Source organism: Suncus etruscus, chromosome 19 (genome assembly GCF_024139225.1).
Source record: "Suncus etruscus isolate mSunEtr1 chromosome 19, mSunEtr1.pri.cur, whole genome shotgun sequence".
Lineage (NCBI taxonomy): Eukaryota > Metazoa > Chordata > Mammalia > Eulipotyphla > Soricidae > Suncus > Suncus etruscus.
Window position 1 is genome coordinate 41,530,518 of NC_064866.1, and position 22,769 is coordinate 41,553,286.

At 39.3% G+C, this 22,769-nt stretch overlaps 1 protein-coding gene across 1 annotated transcript in view; it reads left to right on the forward strand.

Annotated features, from left to right (window-relative positions):
* The window catches only part of TG (thyroglobulin), a 286,547-nt gene that overhangs the window by 98,968 nt on the left and 164,810 nt on the right, over positions 1–22,769 (forward strand). Inside the window, exons 29-35 of the mRNA XM_049765629.1 lie at positions 2,738–2,803; positions 4,598–4,681; positions 7,315–7,452; positions 12,697–12,873; positions 14,931–15,042; positions 17,221–17,300; positions 18,165–18,308. Coding sequence (XP_049621586.1) covers positions 2,738–2,803; positions 4,598–4,681; positions 7,315–7,452; positions 12,697–12,873; positions 14,931–15,042; positions 17,221–17,300; positions 18,165–18,308 — 801 coding nt within the window. The remainder of the gene's footprint in view (positions 1–2,737; positions 2,804–4,597; positions 4,682–7,314; positions 7,453–12,696; positions 12,874–14,930; positions 15,043–17,220; positions 17,301–18,164; positions 18,309–22,769) is intronic.

A 22,769-nucleotide genomic window follows, 5' to 3' on the forward strand; every position in this document is an offset into this window, starting at 1 on the left:
ATACAAATGAATGAAAAACAGGTAGAATAAGTGTCCCAAATGCCAAAGGGATTTAGACTTTAAAACAAAAATAGACTTTGATAATAATAAACCTAATATTTATTCTGAACCATAGGCTATATGCACTGTACAATAGGGACACTCAGGTTAGCAATCTCTTTATAAAGCTTGATTTTATATTGGTGGCTGTCATTCTTTTGTGATGTTGGGAGTCGGGTATAACAGCTTATTATATACATCATAATACTCATGGCATCAGATGAAACTGGAGTGGATATCCGATGAGTACCTACAAAGAACAGAAGAAAAAAATTGAAGAAATGAACTTATTTGTTATTTGAAACAGCTATCCTAGATTGTGCATCGGCCAGTGTTTAGCATAAAGGGAGCTTGACATCCTTATCTCTGTGTATAGTTTAGTTACAAGGGTCAAGGTTACAGAAGTGGAGAAGTGAGGGAAATGATACAGAGAAGGAAGAGATTTTGGAAGAGTGTACTCCTGAGCCTGGATTTTCCAATTTAACACACAGCCCACTCCCATATTTGGTTCAAACTAACTACCTGACTACATCACATGATCTCTTCTGATGGGCTCCCAATGATGACTAAACAAACTCTCAAGAAGCAGGCTCCATACAGAGAGGAAAGTCAGAGAGATAGTACAGGTGGCTGACATGGCTTCATTTTCTATTCTAGATTTGATCTCCAAGCACAGGAGATCACATTACAGGAGTAATGTTTTAGCACAGAACCATGAGCAATGGGTATGGCCCAATGACAAACACACACACACACACACACACACACACACACACACACACACTAAGTTACTCCTTGCCAACCCACTAAAGTTCTCAATATGCAAGTATTCCTGCAGCTTTGTTTATAAGGAGAGTGGTTATGAGTTGCTCTGGAAACCTATTTGTGACAGACATATTCTAACTCATCTCTTGTGGGAGTACGAACTCTGGTCAATATTTATGCACCAAATGCAGAGCCAGCAAAATACGTAAGGCATTTGCTCACAAACCTAAAGAAATATATGGAAGGCAGTGTGATAGTAGTAGGAGATTTCAATACTCTACTATCACCATTGGACAGATCCACCAGACAGAAAACTAGCAAAAAATATAAGAGCCCTAAATGAGAAACTAGAAGAACAAGGACTAATAGACTTATATAGGGCCCTCCACCCCCAGAAAGCAGAAGACCCTATTTTTATAATTGTTCATTGTATACGGGGCCAAAACTACAGCTGGATACATGTACACACCTATGTGGAATACAAACTTTTCTCTGGGTACCAGAGAACCTGTATTATTTGATTTTCCTTTTAATCCTATGTAAAATAGGTCACACAAACCAGTCAAAAATCAAGCTTTGGGTGGGTGGGTGGGGGGTTTGGCCACATCCAACAGCACTCAGGTGTCACTTCTGGCTTTGTGCTCAGAAATCACTCCTGGCAGGGTCATGAAACCATGTAGGATGCTGGGAATCAAACCCAGGTCCAATCTGGGCCAGTTGCATGCAAGGCAAATGCCTTACTTCTGCTTTCTCTCTGATCTCAGAGGCAAGACTTTTAGAGGTCTTTGGTGATGTGAATAATCTTCTATGTTTGTTGCCTTTTAAAAGGTATTTATGAATCACCATAACATACAAAGTTATTCATCATTGAGTTTCAGGGGTACAATGTTTGAACGCCCATCCCTTTACCATTGTTTAATTCCCTTCACCAACATCACAAGTTTCCCTTTCTTCTAGTATGCAGCCTGCACCTCTAGAAGGCATTTTTTTTGCTACTGTGGCTTATTGTGAGTTATTGATAAGATATCATGCTTATCATTTTACCCCCTTTCAGCACTCACTTCTCAACCAGATTGACCATTTTCCATTATCACTGTCAAATGGTCCCTTCCCTAGCCTATCCTCCACCCCTTCACAGTGGCAATATTACTATTAAGGACCACTTCTTTTGTCTTTTGTTTCTGTTTTTGGGCATTAGTAGCTATTTTACAATTTCTTTATATCCTGCATATTAGTGAGACCTTTCTGAATCTGTCTCTCTGGCTAATTTCACTCAACACGATACTCTCCAGATTTATCTATTTAGCAGCAAATTTTGTCCATTGTTGCCTTTTTGAATGATCCCCAGTTTCTGTGTGTCCGAGGTTTGCAATATCTCAACATAATAGTTACTTTGATTCTCAAAGTAAGATACTTGGAGTGTGCCCCAAATATAGTTAAATATCATGGGGTTGGAAAAGAGCTCCAAAAACATAGGGTCTATCTCATATGGAAAACACAGTGCTTAGGTCTGGGAGGTAATTTTTTTTAATATAATTTTTATTTTGATCGTAGTGGTTTACATGTTGTTGACAATAATATTATGGGTACACATTTACATAAAATCAGGGGGGTTCCCATCACCGATTTGTCCTCCCTACCCCTCCGTGTTTGTCCTACCTCCCATATCCTCCTCCCTCACCCCCGGGGCTGTGAGAATATGTGGTCCCCTCTGTACCTAGCTTACTACTTAGAAGTCTTGGTCTTGCTGCCTCCCTTATTTCCCCCTCTAACTGGGAGGAAGGACTACATAGTTCAAGTTATGTGGTTTTATTTGAAGAAGAGAAAAGTAAAAAGGAGGTAATTTTTATAGAGAAGGGGAGGCAATGATCTTTATGCGCCAATGGGAGAGCAACTACACCCATCCTCATAAAATGAACATCTTTCTCTAAAGGTTTGACACCACAAGAAGGAGAACAGAACGCCCTCACCAGTTTCCAGCAGGTTTATCTCTGGAAAGGTAAGCTTGGAGATGGAATGGGGAGAACAATACACTAGTCACATGAGATCTTTTTTAAAAAAAAATAATAACTTTATTTAAGCACCATGATTACAAACATGATTTAGCACCACTTCTCACGCACAGGTAAAGTAAACGTTTTTGTAGAGGAAAGTATATCTTTCCAAATGTTCTACACAGAGTAGAAGGGCCTCACTCTCATTAGATTAGTTACCACAGTTCAAAAGAAAAATAGAACTTGTAAAAACACAAGAAGGAGTCAGAGTAAGTTTCTGTAAGCTTGAGTGTGGACAACAAAATGCCCTGGATTCTAGAATAGTGTTCTGAAGCCACTGAAAACTGAGAGACCACTTTACCAGGACAGTTGGCCATATGTGCCACTTTCTTGGTAGTCAGGCTGAAGGGACTGGACCAAGGTAAAAGATGTAATGGACTCTTGCTTAGAAATAATTCCAATGGGGTCCATGAATCAGAGTTTAGATAATGTACACAGTTATCCTCCTCTTCTTGCCTTTTTAGTCCTCTGAGTTTAGTTAACCTTAACAAATAACTCCTCAGAGCCATGGAGGGCGAAAGCCACTAGGAATGAGTCTTAACAGGGTTTACTTAACAGGGTGACTGGGGCACCTTTGAAATTTAGGGGTTGTACTTTAAATGGATCATGCATATATGACCATTGTATGTCAAGGTCATATGCACCAGATGAGAGACATGAGGAAAGATCCTCTTTTGTTTTCTTATGATCACCATTTACCTCCTCATCAATTTCCAATTTTTAGAAATTGTGTAACTGAAGACTTATTTCTAAGCTTTTGAAATCCTATAAAGAATTAAGTGTGAACTGGGAGTAATGAGGCATAAATTATTCCTTCTATCCATGCGCTCTTGGGCACATCAATTATATTTAGTTTAGATAATAGGGTAGTAAAGACTGCACTTATCCACAGAGTGTTTCGTGAACTATTGATATGGCTAATTCTCCATGGATAGAGCCTAGAATAACATATAGTAAATAATAAATTTTAATTACTATTTATGGTTGTGGTGTTAATGTTTATGCACAATGAGTGGAACGGGGAAGCAAAAGTCAAGGATGGGGGAGAAAAGAAAGAAAAGGAAGGTGCATCATTATTTTCACATAGAGTGATATTATAAAATGATGTCTTTCACTTGGTCAGACCTCTGAGGAAGGTATATAAAGGGATTGACTACTACTAATACAAACAAGAAAAATGAGACTAGGAAAGTTTATATGAAATTCCCATGAAATATCCAACCAGATGGTCCTTGAGGTGGAACTCAGATATTGCTTTTAGATGCAGTGCAGAAATTACTGGTAATTAAAGTGTTACATATATAAACGTTAAGAATTTATTTGCTCCAAACCTAGTATATATAAACCCTCTTTTCTCCTCATTGACTCACTCTTCTTTCATAGACTTAGTTCCTATCTTAAAATTATGTTTATTTTTTTTCTAATTCTGATTCCTCTTTTTATCCACTATATTCAGGAATATTATTTCACTAGATTCTCAGTTTTCCCAAGAGTTAAATGTATATTACTCTCTACCTTTCACAGTGTGGTGTAAATACATATGATAAGTGAATTTTGATAGATCTGAAGGGATTTATAAATGTGAATATTAGGAGAAATACTTGTTCTAAAACGTTGATTAATGTGTCATAAAAAGTTAAACAGCAAATTTCTTACATTGCTACTTCCATCCTTTTATGAGAGAACTGCCTCTACCTTTTCTTCTTCACAAAAAAAATGAATCCATAATTCTGTCCTAGATTCTGACATGGGATCTCGACCCGAGTCTTTGGGATGTAGAAAAGATCTTTTGGAACCAAACCCAGAATTTGCAACAGAAACAGGTAACGACCTGAAATATTTTCATATATTTGTTATCTGGTTATGTAAATACAAAGTTTTATGCTGGGGTGTGACGAATGAATGAACTCATTAAAATGTTTTCACTGTACAGTCACAGACCGACTCTTAAGTTTCTATCCCAGACCACTATTTCATAAATATGGACAGTTCCTCAGAAAGGAAATTGGAAAGTTGGTTGAAATAAAGTAAAGTCATTATAGTCATTGCTATATGAAAAGAAGTAACCAGAATAACAAAAATAGCAATTTATATATATATATATATATATATATATATATATATATATATATATATATATATATATATATATATATATTTGGTTCTAAGGCCACATCATGTTTCTCAGGGCATAATCCAGGCTTTCTGCTCAGGGATCAGTCCTGGAGGGGATTAGAAAACCATAGCAGATGCTAGGAATCAAACCCAACGTGAATACTTTATTTCTAAACTATGTCCCCAGCCCCAAGAGATTTTTAGAGAGAAAATACTTGATGAGTGTAAATCCTGAAGAATGTAAGAAAAACATAAATATTCTGAAATGTAATAAATATTATTTTTTTGTTTGGGGTCACACCTGATGATGCTCAATGGTTGCTCCTGTTTCTGTATGCAGGAATCATTCTTGATGAGCTTGGGGATCACATAGGATAGAGTAATCAAACCCAGGTTGGCCGTACACGAGAGAAGCATCCTACCCACTGTACTATCTCTTCAGCCCTAATCAGTGGTTATTTTTGTGAATATAAACTAAGAGAAGGGAGAAAGAAGAATATTAGAAAGGGAAAGTCAAGGTAGAAAAGATGAAAGTATAGTAGGAGAAGGAAGAACAAGAGGGAGAAAAGGAGACAAGACACAATTGGGGTAGGTGATTTTGGGCACAGGAAAGAGTGACGACATGGTTCAGAGACACGGTTTTTCTTTTCTTCTTTCTTTCTCTTTCTTTCTTCTTTCTTTCTTTCTTTCTTTCTTTCTTTCTTTCTTTCTTTCTTTCTTTCTTTCTTTCTTTCTTTCTTTCTTTCTTTCTTTCTTTCTTTCTTTCTTTCTTTCTTTCTTTCTTTCTTTCTTTCTTTCTTTCTTTCTTTCTTTCTTTCTTTCTTTCTTTCTTTCTTTCTTTCTTTCTTTCTTTCTTTCTTTCTTTCTTTCTTTCTTTCCTATTTCTCTTTCCCTCCCTCCTTCCTTCCCTCCTTCCTGAATTCCCTCCGTTCTTCCTGCGTATCCTCCCTCCTCCTGAATTCCTTCCTTCTTTCCTTCCTTCTCTCCCCTCTTGCCTCCCTCCTCCCTTTCTTTCCTTTCTTCTTCCTTCCCTCCTTCCCTCTCTCCTCTCATCCTTCCTTCCTCCCTCCTCCCTCTCTTTCCTCTCCTCCTCCTTCCCTTCCCTTCCTTCCTTCCTTCCTTACTTCCTTCCCTCCCTCCTTCCTTCCTTCCTTCCTTCCCTCCTTCCTTCCTTCCTTCCTTCCTTCCTTCCTTCCTTCCTTCCTTCCTTCCTTCCTTCCTTCCTTCCTTCCTTCCTTCCTTCCTTCCTTCCTTCCTTCCTTCCTTCCTTCCTTCCTTCCTTCCTTCCTTCCCTCCCTCCCTTCTTTTCTTCCTTCTTTCCTTTCTTCCTTCCTTCTATCCTTTCTTTTATCTCATTCTCTTTCTTCTCTGCTCAGGAATTATTACTGGTCCTGTGCTCAGGGATTCATCACCCCTGTATGTGCTTAAGAAACCATATTTGGTACCTGAAGTTGAATCTGGGTTCCATACATGCTAGTCAAATGTTTACCCCATGTACCTTTTCTATCCCCCAAACACTATATTTTAAAGCATGTGGATTTGAGATTGGACTATTTTCCTTCCATCACTTACTGCTAACTTTGCACAGCCATCATTGGGAACATTGCTTACCCACTAAGAGCTGCATGTATAGAATCTTTCTTTTTTTTTTTGTTTTTTGGTTTTTTTTTTTGGGGGGGGGGTGTCATACCTGATAGTACTCAGTGGTTGCTTCTGGCTCTGCATTCAGAAATTATTCTTGACAGGATCAGGGAACCATATAGGATGCTGGGGATCTAACCCGAATTGACAGTGAGCAAGGAAAATGCCCTACCCACTGTGCTATTGTTCTGACTCCCACCCTCCATCCTCAGCCTTACATGCATGAACTAGAATGATCATATTTATGACCTTCTGAACTGTAACTTGTAACTTAAGCTTAACTATAACTTAACTATTGAACAAATAGTTAAAAGCAGAGTAGATTTCACTCCTACATGGGGCACGTTGTGGTGATCAGCAACTGTAAGCCATAAGAGGTGTAAGGGGATCAGCCAGAGTACAAAGATAAAAAAGTCTTACTGATAGATAAATTGATCCAGGACTTCTTCCAAATATTCAAGAACCTAGTTTCTACAATTTCTTCATTTTCAGTTTCTGGAATCTTCTTTCCCAATTAGATACTCAGCTCTACTGACTCCAAGCATATTCTGGCTTTACACAGCAGGTGTGGGGTGTGTGTGTGTGCGTGCATGTGTGTGTGTGTGTGTGTGTGTATGTGTGTGTGTGTTGGAGAGAAAGAGAGAGAGATTCACTGTTAACATAAATAAAAAGGAAGTCAATTTCCTTATTTTTCCCCCAGATGTGACAACAGAACTTTTCTTCCCTGTTGACCTAAACCAGATCATTGTTAATGAAAACCGATCCCTGCCAAGTCAGCAGCATAAGCTTTTCAAACACCTATTTTCATTTCAGCAGGCAAACTCGTGGTGCCTTTCTCGTAAGTACCTGTAGATATGATCCTCCTTCTGTACCTTTGTTGACCTTGTTGAACCATTCTTGATAAATAGATATAATATGATTCAAATGAATACCTATAGATAACTTCAATAATATTGCCAAGGATGACACAGAAAGAACACAGACTATATATGTATGAAGCATAGAGATTAAATAATCAATCTCTATTCTGCTTCCAAATCCCATCATCCATCTACCCATTAACCTATCATCCATACATGCAACCATCCATCCTTCCATTCTCCATCACCATTTGTTCATTGGTCCACCCATCATCCATCCAGTTATGCATCCATCCATTTCTGTACTTTTTTCAATAGGTAACTATTTATCATGTGCAATAATCTAAGCCTAATGTTTGCGAAATGAGAAAATAAAATTATGAATCAATCATGAATTTTCCATGTCAGGGAGCTCATATATCCCAATAAAAAGACTGACAACAGAGTGTCCAACAACAGGGTGGGAAACAGAAAACATTAAACTCAAAGTTAAATTTCTTATAGTCCTGTGGTATTTGGTTTAAATAAATATTTTTGGCCTTTTCTGAAATGTTCCTGGGTAGGTTCAATGGAATTACAGCCTCTCCTATAAAACATTGCATTTTTGAATCTATATATCAACCCCATATGCTCTGTTTCTGTCTTTTTTCTTTTTTATAATTTTTTATTTAAGCACAATGATTACAAACATTTTGTAACATGGTTTTAGCCATAAGATGCACACCCCCTTCATCAGTGCACCACCATTGTTCCCTCATTTCTAACCTCTCCCCACCCCCTGCCTGTATTCAAGACAAGTATTGTATTTCTCTATAGTTGTCATGCTTGCCCTGTTCAGTAAGCAGGTCATTGTTATTGTTAAGTCTTCTCAGAGTTAAGATAAGACTCTTTTGAGTAGATTGACGTCATAGCAGCAGTAGGGTCTTCTCTGGTAGAGGATTGCTTCCAGGTGATGTTTGGACATCTCTGGACAACATGTTTGGACAACTTTGGATGTTTCATAGATGACTTCCCTGGTTCCGGGGAGAATGCCCATTCTTCTGAGGCCTGTGCCAGGTCATTATGTCAATGTTCAGGGTGTAAGGCCCCATTGCACTACAAGATTCGTGTGTTTCTATCTCTATTAGATAAGAACTTATTTGTATGTATAGTATTTTCCATTTTAATGTGCCTATGCAAACAAGGAATAATGCCACATGGCGTTATCAGCACATAAGTCCAACAATCCCTGTGACCTGATTCAAATATAAGCATTAAACTGAGGGACTCTTTCACCAAAATTCCTTATTGAACAGTTCACAAAGAAAAGAAAAGATAAAAAGTGGGGAAAATAAAAAATCTGACATAAGGCACACACAATTATCACAATTTAAGGGGATATCCAATAATAGCTATAGTGGTTGAGGGAATATATCTACCATATTCCAAGGAGATATGCATTTTTCTTTTATGTCATTAGAGATTGTCTGGAGGAGGGTGCTGAATCCTGGACACCCCTGTGGTCTGTGATTTAGCCTTCTGGAGTCTGCAAAATGACTCCCCGCAGTTCCATTGTAGGGAGATGCATCTGAGTGGGAACTAATCAGAAACCTAGTATGGTAGCAACCATAGTTACACAATGAAGGAAGGAAGAGGCCAAGAGGCAGCTGAGAGTAAACAAGTAGGAAAGGAGTACTGGTCTCTTCCCAGCCTGAGAGTCCATACTCTCATTTTTCTTTTCAATATATAAGGTACCCTTGCGCCATTTTGAAAATGAAGACCAATGAGAAAAAAAATTACCAGTGAATGTCCCAACATATACCAGTGCTGCATCGGCCCGCCTTCCACCCCATGTGTCCCCCCATTAAAGGAGGGAAAGAAAAGGGGGAAAGCAAGAGGACCACTCTAGAGTGCACCTGAGCTGGCACCCAGGGAAGGCCTGGAGGCCAGGGGAGAACTAGGGGAATGCCTGGGGGCCTGCCAGGCCTCCTAAAACCCCCCAAGCTAGGGAGAAGGTCTCTGGTGTGGGGTGTCCCCTAACCCCATACCTGGGAAGAACTGGCCTCCCAGGTCAGAGAGAACCGGAAGCCAGATTATCTGCCCAGCTCCTGCCAGTGCTCCTTCACTCTAGAGTAGGGAGGGGGGAAAGCCTAGGGCTCCTAAAAGGTCTCACCTGAATTCCACTTCGGGCAACCTGAGCCGGCACCCAGGAAAGGCATGGAGTCCAGGGGTGAAATAGAGGAATGGCTGGGGGCCTGCCAGGCCTCCCAGCACCCCCAAGCTAAACTCCCTTGATTATTAAGAAATGTCCATCTTTGTCCCTTATAACTTTACTAAGTCTAAATTTTGTGTCATATGACATCAATATGACCACTCCAGCTTTATTTATTTATTTATTTATTTATTTATTTATTTTGGGGGGACTACACTCGGTGACACTCAGGGGTTACTTTTGGCTATGTGCTCAGAAATCGCTCCTGACCTGGGGGACTATATTGGACATGGGGGGATTGAACCATGGTTCGTCCCAGGCTAGCGCTGGCAAGGCAGATGCCTTACCGCTTCATGCCACATCTCCAGCCCCTACCTCAGCTTTTTTAAGGAAGTTGTTTGCTGAAATAATTTTCCTCCAGTCTTTGATTTTGAATCTATCCTTGTTCTCACTATTCAGATGTGTTTCTTGTATGTAGCAGAACGTTGGATTCAGCATTTTTATCTATTTACCACTCTGTTTCTCCTTTTTTTCTTGGGGGGGGGTCATACCCTGCAGTGCTCAGGGGTTACTCCTGGCTCTATGCTCAGAAATCGCTCCTGGCAGGCTCAGGGGACCATATGAGATGCCAGGATTCGAACCACTGTCCTTCTGCATGCAAGGCAAACACCTTACCTCCATGCTATCTCTCCAGTCCCTCACTCTGTTTCTATTAACTGATGCATTTAGTCCCTTGACTTTGAGAGAGATAATTGTCTTGGGATATAGTGTCATCTTTACGTAGAAGTTTGGTGTGTCTGTCTTGTCTTAAAGTAGACCATTCAGTTTTCTTTCAAAGCTGGTTTTGGGTCTGTAAACTTTCTGAGCTGTTGTTTATTTGTGAATCTATGTATACTTCCTTCAAACCTAAATGTAAGTCTGGCTGAGTGCAGTATTTAGGTGAAGCATTCATTTCATTGAGTTTTGTCACTATATCTCACCATTGCCTCTGGCCTTGAGGGTTTGTTTTTTTTTTTTTTTTGTGACAGATCTTCTGTAAATGTTAAAGATTCTCCTTTGTACATAATTTTCCTTTTTTATTTTGCTGCTTTCAATATTCTATTCCTATCTGTGGGATTTATCACTGTGACTAGGATGTGTCTTGGGGTGCTTTTCTTTGGATCTCTTGGCTGGTACTCTTTAGGCATGTAGAATTTGGTTGCATGCACTTTTAGCTCTGGGAGTTTTTCTGCAATAACTGTTGATTCTTTTTCTGTGTTTCTGGGACTCCAGTGATTCTTATGTTGTTTCTATTGAGTTTTTAAAACATTTCTATTTTCGTTTGTTTACATATTTTAGGACTTTTCCCATTGTCTGAGCATTTGTCTTGAGGTTATTTTCCAGCCTCTTCTATTGTGTGGAGTTGTTATTTATCTCATCTTCCAGATCACTGATTCTTTTTTTTTAATTTATTTAAACACCTTAATTACATACATGATTGTGTTTGGGTTTCAGTCATGTAAAGAACACCACCCATCACCAGTGCAACATTCCCATCACCAATGTCCCAAGTCTCCTTTCTCCCCACCCGACCCCCGCCTGTACTCTAGACAGGCTCTCCATTTTCCTCATACATTCTCGTTATTAGGACAGTTCGAAATGTAGTTATTTCCCTAACTAAACTCATCACTCTTTGTGGTGAGCTTCCTGAGGTGAGCTGGAACTTCCAGCTCTTTTCTCTTTTGTGTCTGAAAATTATTATTACAAGGGTGTCTTTCATTTTTCTTAAAACCCATAGATGAGTGAGACCATTCTGCATTTTTCTCTCTCTCTCTGACTTATTTCACTCAGCATAATAGATTCCGTGTACATCCATGTATAGGAAAATTTCATGACTTCATCTCTCCTGACAGCTGCATAATATTCCATTGTGTATATGTACCACAGTTTCTTTAGCCATTCATCTGTTGAAGGGCATCTTGGTTGTTTCCAGAGTCTTGTTATGGTAAATAGTGCTGCAATGAATATAGGTGTAATGAAGGGGTTTTTGTATTGTATTTTTATGTCCTAGGGTATATTCCTAGGAGTGGTATAGCTGGATCGTATGGGAGCTCAATTTCCAGTTTTTGGAGGAATCTCCATATCGCTTTCCATAAAGGTTGAACTAGATGGCATTCCCACCAGCAGTGGATAAGAGTTCCTTTCTCTCCACATCCCCGCCAACACTGTTTATTCTCATTCTTTGTGATGTGTGCCATTCTCTGTCCTCGGGCACTGTTACTCTGTTGGAGAGACTTTCTAGTGAGGTTTTCATTTTACCTACCAAGTTTTTTAGCCCTGTTATTTATTCATTTTACCCTCTGGTCCTTTTGATTTTTATTTGTGGCACGTTCCATTTGTTCTATCTTTCTTTGAGTTCTACGAACATCTTCCATATTTTTTTTCTAAAGTCCTTATCTGAGAGTGTAAATATGTGGATGGTATTTTTTGAGTCATAAGAGATAACATCTTCATTCTCAAAGCATTCTGAGGCCCTGCATTGTTTTCCTACAGTTGTGGTTGGAGTGTGATATTTTCTATGTCCCGTGCCAGCATTCCTTGAGCAAGAGGAGTTTGAGGCCATGGAGCAAAGTGGACTAGCCATGCTCCACTGGCTCTTTATCTTTGACTTGGATTCTATTTCTCACCTGGGTACTGCTGGCATGACTTCCAGATCCAAAAACCTCTGGGTCTGCCGTCTGCAGCCTTTTTGCTCTTGTGCATGTTCAGCTACTCTTGTTTTCATGCCTGGGCTTCTGTTACTCACCTGGGCACTGCTGATGTGACTTCCGAATTCCTGTTTCTGCCTTTTTTTATATATATATTTTATACACATTTTTCCCACTTATGAGAATTGCAGTGTTTCTTCTTGTGCTTTCCAGATTAAATAGTAAAGAGCCCATTCTGCCTTAGAAGAATCCCTACCAGGCATTTATTCTCTGAAGATTCTGTAAATGTGACCCTTCCTTGCAATTTGCCATGGATTAAAACTCAACTGCTGTCTTGCCTCTAGGCTGTGTCCAAGAGCCTTCCTTCTGTCAGCTGGTGGAGCTAACAGATAATGCTACCTTATATTTCACCTGCATCCTCTACCCAGAGGCCCAGGTTTGTGATAATGTCATAGACTCCAATTCCAAGGATTGCAGACTAATACTGCCCCACTGGCCAATGACCTTGTTCCATAAGAAAGGTAAGTACTTAGCAGTCTGTTTATAGTGAGTGCTTAGATAAATTAGGTTTTCAGTGATTTCAAACTAATTCCACTTCTTATATCATGCAACCCACGCTATGTGATCTCAGAAATACCCAGATTGATATATATATATATTTTTTTTAATGCATAATTTTTTTTTATTTAAACACCTTGATTACATACATGATTGTGTTTGGGTTTCAGTCATAAAAGGAACACCACCCATCACCAGTGCAACATTCCCATCACCCAAGTCCCAAATCTCCCTCCTCCCCACCCAACCCCCGCCTGTACCCTAAACAGGCTCTCCATTTCCCTCATACATTCTCAATATTAGGACAGTTCAAAATGTAGTTATTTCTCTACCTAAACTCATCACTCTTTGTGGTGAGCTTCCTGAGGTGAGCTGGAACTTCCAGCTCTTTTCTCTTTTGTGTCTGAAATTTATTATTGCAAGAATGTCTTTCATTTTTCTTAAAACCCATAGATGAGTGAGACCATTCTGCGTTTTTCTCTCTCTCTCTGACTTATTTCACTCAGCATAATAGATTCCGTGTACATCCATGTATAGGAAAATTTCATGACTTCATCCCTCCTGACAGCTGCATAATATTCCATTGTGTATATGTACCACCGTTTTTTTAGCCATTCGTCTGTTGAAGGGCATCTTGGCTGTTTCCAGAGTCTTGCTATGGTAAATAGAGCTGCAATGAATATAGGTGTAAGGAAGGGGTTTTTGTATTGTATTTTTGTGTTCCTAGGGCATATTCCTAGGAGTGGTGATATATATATATATATATATATATATATTTTTTTTTTAAATCAAGTTACCTATGCTTGATGCAGATATGTGACTCATATGTAAGTACATCAAGTTAAAAGGAAGAGTGCTCTAAAATCTATTCCTTCCTATAGTTTAAGAACATAGAAGTTAGTTTTCCTCACAAAGGACATTGATCATATCATTTTTAGATAGTTTCCCCACTTTGTCCGCTCCATACTTCTTACAAAATGCTTTACTACTTCATGGACTATTGTATCTTCTTTTATTAAGACTAAAATGTCTGGTGATTCTTAATTTTCCACTCAAATATATTTAAAAAAAGCCCAAAACTGATGGATATGTTCTGGGATGGGGTGGAAGCTTGTTGACGGTAGGTTCCTTGAACATGACTTACTCAGGATTCTCCCTCCAGAGGAATTTTATAAAAATTGGCCTAGAATTTGAGCCTGGATGATATTGATTTGGGTACTAAAAAAGATTGGTAGATGAGTCAATATTATGTAGATTCATTTAAAAGAATTCCTGCTTTTTTTCTATGGTGGAAAGTGAATTTTTCTATCTAAAGAAATAAGAGGTGGTATATGGAGACTTCATGGCTTCCTGAGAAGATTTTTCATCCAATATTATGTCTGATCACCTTTATATAGTGGTATCAGTGCTTAAGCCTTTAGGGATATCAGATGTTGTTTCTGGGCTCTTTCCACAGAAGAGTGGAGGATTGGGTTTTATTAGTTCTGTTAGGTCAATATTTACCTCTCTGATTTCTTCCAAGATTTTTTCTTTTCTCCTTGTCCTTGTGTTACATATTTTAAAGAATTGTTATTGTTCATGACTGGTTTATGATACCATTAATAGTGGTTTCTCTGTGCCTTTTCAAGAATCCCTTTAATACTATTTTGGAGAGATTTAAGATGGAGCAATAGTGTTAAATATGTGTTAAGTATGCCATTTTGAGGGAAGGGGATCCTTCCAAGCAATACTCAGGGGCTAGAGGGGGATTATTGATAATATCTGGCCAATCACTCAGGTGATGCAATGGTGTGTAGTCAGAGCTTGGAACCACCAAGATACACGTACAATGTGAGAATGGGGTTGCTTCTACTGCTGGGTTCTTGCACATATAGGGTGATATATTTGAGCCCCAAACTATTCTCTGCCTCCAATGATGCCATCTTTAATTTTGCTAAAGATTTTTACACATTTGGTTTTATTATTTTCTTGATACAATAAATTCACATCAAAAAATATTTTTACCTTTTTCTCTGTGTAGTTGTACTGAATGACAAAGTGAAGAACTTCTACACTCGTTTGCCTTTCCAAAGACTGGTGGGCCTCTCCATTAGAAATAAAATACCAATGACCAACAAGTCTATTTCCAATGGGTAAGCTAACTCTGTTTTACCACTGTCCCTCACCAGTTTTTATTTCCCCCAAAAATTATAGTGACATGATAGCAGTTAAATAAGTAGGCATAGGGCTGGAGCTGTGATACAAGTGGTATGGTGTCTGCCTTGCATGCGCTAACCTAGCATGGATCACGGTTCTCTCCTCCAGCGTCCCATATGGTTCCACAAGCCAGGAGCAATTTTTGAGTGCATAGCCAGGGGTAACTCCTGAGCAGTCACCAGGGTAGCCCAACCCCCCCAAAAAGGCAAAGAATTAAAAAAAAGATAATATAAGGTCGTTATATCCAAAACTGTAGTCAAAATTACTGATTCTAAGCACAAAATTTGGTTCTGTTACATATACCCAGTGATGCAGAAGGTGAACATTGAATCAGGTCTTATTAGTGGACAGAAATGATTAAGCACTCTAATAAACTTTTTCAGCAGGCTACTATACCTTATTCAAACATTAACGCTATGAAAACCACCATTCCTCAAGAATAATTTAAGTGGAAAGACAGTTGAGAGCTCAGCAATGAAGTAGGAAAGAGAGAGAAAGACTAGATAGGCAATATGACAAAGATTTGGGATAACACAGGGAAGCAACCCACAGGCTTCAGGGAAGAGAGATTAGTCTATATCTAGTAAGGTAGGATTTGAATTTAGGGGATCCTAAGCATGGGAAAATATGGAAAAACCAAGTTGGGGTTCTTCACACCAAAATGGAACTGAGGGGTTAAATGAGCTCTCAGGAGCTAGAAAGAAGTTATCAGAACTGGCACATAACAGTGTGAGATGGGAAGCTTAAAACACAACCCAGGGGCCAGAGTGGTAGGGCATTTGCCTTGCATATAGCCAACCTAAGATGGACCACAGTTATATCCCCCAGCAGCCCAAATGGTCCCCGGAGCCAGGAGAGATTTCTGAGCGCATAGCCAGAAGTAGCCTCTGAGCATCACAGGGTGTGGCCCCAAAACCAAAAACAAACAAACAAAAACCCCACAACCCCCAAATTTTATTTGGAGTCATTGATTTCTTTCTGCCAGGACTGGCCCTAGAAGCTAAGATATGTTCAGTTGTCATATGTGTTATTAGTAAGGGATATTTTTTTTCTTTTTCTTTTTTATTATAATAATAATTTTTATTTTGACCAAAGTGGATTGCATATCTTTCACAGTAATATTTAGGCACATATTGATATTGAATCAGGGGAATTCCCATCACCAAAGTTGTCTTCCCTCTACCCTCATTTCCAGCATGCATCCCATATCCCTCTCCCGTACCCCCGGAGCTGCTAGTAAAAGTGGTCCCCTCTGTGTCTAGCTTGTTGTAGATTAGGTATTGATTCTGTTGTCATTGGGTTTGCTGTTTAAGTCCGATCATTTTTACTACTACTCGGTGATCATACAACTGCTTGGTCTTGGTACCCTCCATTATTTCCCCGTTAATTTGAGAGGCAGAACAAGATAGTTCAATTTATGTGGTTCTGTTTGAAGAAAAGAAAAATAATAAAATGGGGTAAAAATCGAACAAGCAAAACATGGACGGAGTCCTTCCAGAGGCTATAAATATCAATTTGAGAGAAGAAAGGGAAAAGGGAAGAGAAACACAACAACAATACAAAAAAATAACTTGAGAGGGAGCCTGGATGAACTATTTTACAGAGCAGAGATGCTCTCAGACTGAGTGGCCTGGATGATAGCATGAACAAATGGGGAAACTTGGGGGAGGAAGCAAGTTTGGCTCAGCTATCCAAGCAGGACCTGGCTTGGCCACCGATTCAATAAACTCATGGAACCCTCTATTCACAGAGACCCCTTGCCTGCCATGTCTTCCTTTGCCTAAAATCCAAAGTTGGGACTTATCCCTGTCTAATAGGATGGTAGATAGACACTACAGATTCTGGGGTAGCTTGATTTATAACCACAAAGGATATATGGGGAATGAAAGCAGCTGCAAGGCCACATCCTCGAGAAATGAAAAATATTTTTAGAAAGAATTACAAAGTGAGGTAGGAATCTACTCATAATTATAAGAAAAAATGTACCCTAATTTAGGCAGACATAGATAAGGAACATCCTCTTATATAATTAAAAAGAATTATAATGCACCCACCAAGGGACCTGGGCTACCATACAACAAACCTTCAAGCCTGCTCCTTTATTCTTGCTCCAGATTCTTGGAATGTGAAAGGCTGTGTGATGTGGACTCATGCTGTGCTGGCTTTGGTTTCCTAAATGTTTCACAGTTAAAAGGTAATGGCGGCGATCACTCCCTCTGGCATTGTTCAGCCTAAGAACAATACCATGCATGCTTTTTGAGTAATCTTTAGCATCTCTTCCTGGTGGAAAGGAAGGGCATGTTTGTTTTTTTTCCCCCACAGGTGTGAAATGGACTAGTAAAAGTGACACTTGTGGCATGGATCTTCTTTTAGTGCTAGGTCAACTTTGCATTACAATCTCTCTCGCAGTTGCTATCTTATGCTCATCTTTTAGGCTGAAGTTAGGTGGTACATTAGAGTTGGTTGCATTTGGGTTCTTTCCTCCGATCTGCATTTAAAACTCGATTGGATCACTTACTGTTGTTATCATGAACAAGTTGTTTATCGTGGACTCTCAGAACTTCTGTTTCCTAATCTATTAGTAGGGAATCAGGGGCTACATTCCTAGTGTAGTGTAGTTTATGAGGTTCAGGCAATAAGATACAGGCAGCACTGTTCACTGTGGATGCTTCATTACATTTTCTCCTTCCTTCACTGTGATCTTATGCTAGCAGCTTATTAAGCTTGCAAATTTCATTAAGCACCAAATAATTCTGGGGATTACTTCTGGCTTTATGCTTGTTGATTACTCCCTGTGGTGCTAGGGTACCATATGGTTCTGGGATTGAACGGATTCAAATGCCTTAGCCCCTATATTATTTCTCTGGCTCAAGGTAGCAGGATAAACAATAACAGCAACAACAACAACAACAACAACAAAGAAACATATGGCCAAGAGCATATCTGGAACATAGACATATACTGAAAGTTATCTATGAAAAATGAGAATGCAGAATTTCCATCATTCAATGAGCACCTTTCACCATGATCATTTTTCTACCTTTTTTTTTTTCCCTAGGAGGAGAGGTGACTTGTCTAACTCTAAATAGCCTGGGATTTCAGACCTGCAGTGAGGAAAATGGGGGAGCCTGGAACCTTTGGGACTGTGACTCTCCTGACACAGAAGTTCGCACTTATCCCTTTGGATGGTACCAGAAGCCTGGTCAGTAGTTGCTTCTGACAATTCTGTAACATCTTTAGATGTCTGATTTCAAACTATGCATTACAGCGATGTCCTTGGGCTAAGAAGTAGATCCCTTAAAATCCATTGAGTGCAAATAGAGAAACTATTCTATTGAACGTAAGAAAAAATGTATTCAGAATCTGCTCATAGATTGGAAAAATATGATCAAACTTAACTTCTTGGATATTTTTAGTGGAAATGAATGAGAAAGCTCTTCAAGTTGGCATTGCCATCCTTTGTTTGCTTCAAAGGGTTTTGTGGTTGGATTCAAGTTTTAAATTTAAGAGAAAGAATTCAACCCACTGGGCTATACAATTCAGTGCCAGAGGAGAATGGGTCACTGTGACACACCCAGAAAGAGGGTACATTCTAGGGGAAAGGAAGATCCTCAAAGCATAGTTGGGAGCTATTGCAGAACAGGGGAAATCTGATCTGCATTACAAATTCTCTCTTATTTTTAATCTTATTACTTAACCAGGGCAAAGTACCAATCAACACAATGGCAGTTAGGGAAGAAAAGGGAAATGCCACTGTGCATTTGAACAGTGTATATAAAGTTTGGATTTTAGGGCTGAGGCAATGTTGGGCCATGCAGACATTTTACAGGTGTTAAATAATACACAGACATTTGAGCCCAAATTTAAATTGGTGAATGAATGAATGAAAGATCTGTGTGGTGTGACAATGTTTACAACTGACATCTATGCATTTATATTTCAGAAAGTTTTATAACTTTCTTGATTTATCTATTGGTAAACCAATGAGTGAAACTCAGTGAATATTAGCTCTTACACTATGGCTGTATGTACAGTTCAGGAGCAGTGAGCCTAATTAGAGATAGAATATATTCACCCTATGTTCAAAGGTTGAATACTCTATCTTAGCAAGGATGCAATAGAGATTGGGCTGAGATTAAGTATCATGATTCTTTGCCATCAGGAATTTCCTCTTTACTATCAGAGTCATTATTAGGAAGGTTTCAGCCTTGCTTAACAGATGTTCTAGAAATGAAAGTCATGGTATGTATGATCTATCAAAATATGTAGAGGTGGAGGATGTGGAAAGATCTATAACTTTGATCTGTTTTCTCTATTTTTTGGGGGGGTCACATCCGACAGTGCTCAGGGGTTACTCCTGGCTCTATGCTCAGAAATCCCTCCTGGCAGGCTCGGGAGACCATATAGGATGCCGGGATTCAAACCACCGACCTTCTGCATGCAAGGCCAACGCCTTACCTCCATGCTATCTCTCCGGCCCCTGATCTGTTTTCTTTTCTTTCCTAATACCAATACCTTATCTAAAATAGGAAGGGGAAGCTGAGTTGAAGTTACTCCCATACGTATTATAATCATAAAACTTATGTGTCTCCACACTAGATGAGTTTCTCCCATTTACTCACACAGTGATTCATCTGTGGAGTGGAATATTATTCCTTCTGTTGATAATGCGAGGCATATAACAGAATTGTCCCTGCTGATGTCTATCTTAATTATTCTTTGATATGATCAGAAATACCACTATTAGCTTTTAGTTTTATTTTTTAACACCTTAACTTCTTTTAAGATTTTTATTTTAATTCTGTGGTGAAATGATCTCAGTGAGTTTCAGAATGTTACAACGAGTATCAGGGGATGACAGGGGAAAAAACACATCAGACGTGTTTCTATCTGATTTGAAAGATCACTAGCTTCTTCCAACTTACATTCTAAGGGATCAAGCAATGGACCTAGGAGTTTTGACCAGAAATAAATGACAGAGAACTAAAATTCAGAAAGTCAGCTTACCAAGTAGAGCATGGCTGATGCTGTCGTTGATGAGCTTCTGCCATGCTCTAAATCTTTAGGGTTACAAATCCAGACTTTGACCATTGGGTCTTCACAATGAGCCTGGTTATCTGCTATTTCTTTCACAAGAATGAGGGCATCATATCTTTATAACTAGTATTAGAAGAGGACATAGGGGTCTGGATACTCAGATTATGTGACAAATTGAAGACAGAATTGAGACACAATTCTTTATAATGCTAAACAAAGTCTGAGTTGTATGACTGCATGCTCTCAGGTATTTCCAAGGGAGGAGTTAGAGACTATAATAAACAAACAAATCATTCTGGTACTGGATGACTCACATCTGAAACTAGAGGCGCTAAAACCTCACTGAGTATTGACTGCTAAGCACCAGTTAATATGAAACTACCAACGCATGCTCATGTTTTAATCAGCTGCTCAGATCTCAGTAAGGGAGACATAGGTATATTTAATTAACCTTATGCTGTCTGTAGGTTCAACAGCAGATGCGCATCTGTAAAGTGCTATGGAAACATGGCAGCAAGAACACATTTTGCTTTGGAGTTGTAGTCATTGTTGACAAGGTCCATCAGCCCTCCTTGAATTTCAAGGACTGTCTGCTATAGAGAATGGTTCAGTTGAACCACCCAACCCATACAGAATTTTATACTGTGTGCTGCCTGTTTTCACTCTTTGGGGAGCATGGCTAAAATAAAAAATACTAAATGTAATTTCATCACATGACTCCTGAATGAAGAAGACAATAATAAATTATATAAATATAATGTAACTATAAATTATAAATGACTCATGAATATTCTGTTGTGAGTGGTTCTGACTTTCCCATTTCAGAAGAATAAAAGCATGAGGGCTGGTGGACCCTGGGATTTGATGATGTGCTATGATCAATGACTCTGTACCAGCTTAGAATCAGGTTATCATTTATTCTCCCAAAGGTTAGTATGTAAGAGAAAGTGGTGGTGAACTATATTCTCAGATTTGTAAACTATGTTGATAAAAACCACATCGTACAATATTAGAGAATGTCAGCAGACAAACTGAGATTGTCATTGGTGTTGTGACCATTCTATCTTTATATTAAACAATTACAAACATAAATCATGAAATCCTCACTTACTGCAAAATTAGGGCGGCACTGACAGGATATAGGCTCTCTCACTTCAAATTTATGGCTTTAATAACTTAGAGCTTTGGCATTTATCTTGTGTAATTACAATAGACCCCAGATTAGAAGTTAAATATAAAAAGCAAAAAACTGGGTTTCAACCTTGAAGAACTTCTACAGAGGATAAAAAAAATGAAGTGGCATCAATTAAATTCCTACTGTGTGCAGAAGGAATATTGCATTCTACCTGCAACGAGTTCAGCCAGGCTGGGAAGGCAGGTATGAGAGCACTTATTTAAAACATCTGTTTGAAACACCTATTATTTGTCTAGGGCAAGCACTTGTGGGGGGCTCACACCCAGCAGCACTTAAGGGTTACTCCTGGCTCTGTGCTCAGAAATAGCTCCTGGCAGGATCGAGGTACCATACGAGATGCCAGGATTGAATCCGAGTTGGTCCCAGTTTGGCCATGTGCAAGGCAAATGCCCAACCACTGTACTCTTGCTCCAGTCCTCACACTTTTATCTCTATACTCACCTATGTTCTCCAGTGAGATTACTAATACTCTATTCACTCAGGAGGAGAGATGTTGATTTTTTCCTGAAATCATAGAACTACAGAGGGCTGTGGTTTAGGTCATTGCTGTGGAATCCATAGAAGGGGACCATATCATCTACTCCACAAAAGCTTTGGCCAAATTAAGTCTAAGCTAGTCATAGGAGAAGTGAGCTGGAGGGAAGGCAGCCACTTCAAAGAGACAGGAACACTGGGGGGGTAGGCCATGCTTCCTCCCCAAAGACCTAAAAAGGACACTTACAATACAATCTTGGGACCTATTATACTTTCTTCATCGAGGACTGAAGCTGGATATCTCAGAATATAGGAGAAAATGAGGCATGAACAGTGTGTACTGAAAAGAAAACCATAATAACTCTGACATGTGTTTTATGACTTTGTTGCCTGCAAGCCATCAGGAGGTAAGAGGTACATAGAACTGAGAAGCACAGGACGAGCCATTCTGAATGCAAATAAGGTATTCTGAAGTCCCTTCCTGGCAGCAGAGCCCGGGGAGGAAATGTTCTTAACATCCTGGGCAGGAGTGCAGGGTAGAAGGCTGTTCTGTGGTCAAGCTCAACCTCAGAGCCCTGACTTCCTGGAAGGGAAGGTTTCTGTGGCAAGGGCACTTAACTTTATGAAGAACTAGGGCTGCCCATCTCTGCAGCTGTGTGTGGCTGCAAGTGGGGCAGGGTCTTGAGTTTGTTTATAAAGTCAAATGTGGCTTCCATAAAAAGAAAATCCCGTACCAGTCTCAGCTACTCTCTTTTGCTAAGCAAATGTTGTTGGACTCGATAGCAATTCTAGATTTGGGAACATAAGCTGAAATGTCGAGTGCCCCTAATTAGGCTTCTCTGTAACTCACATAGAAACTACCATATGCATGTAGAATTTTCAGTATGACCCATGTCCCATTGCTACCATGTCACGGCTTCTGTTAGGTTACTTAGCACACATTTATCTCTGGGACCT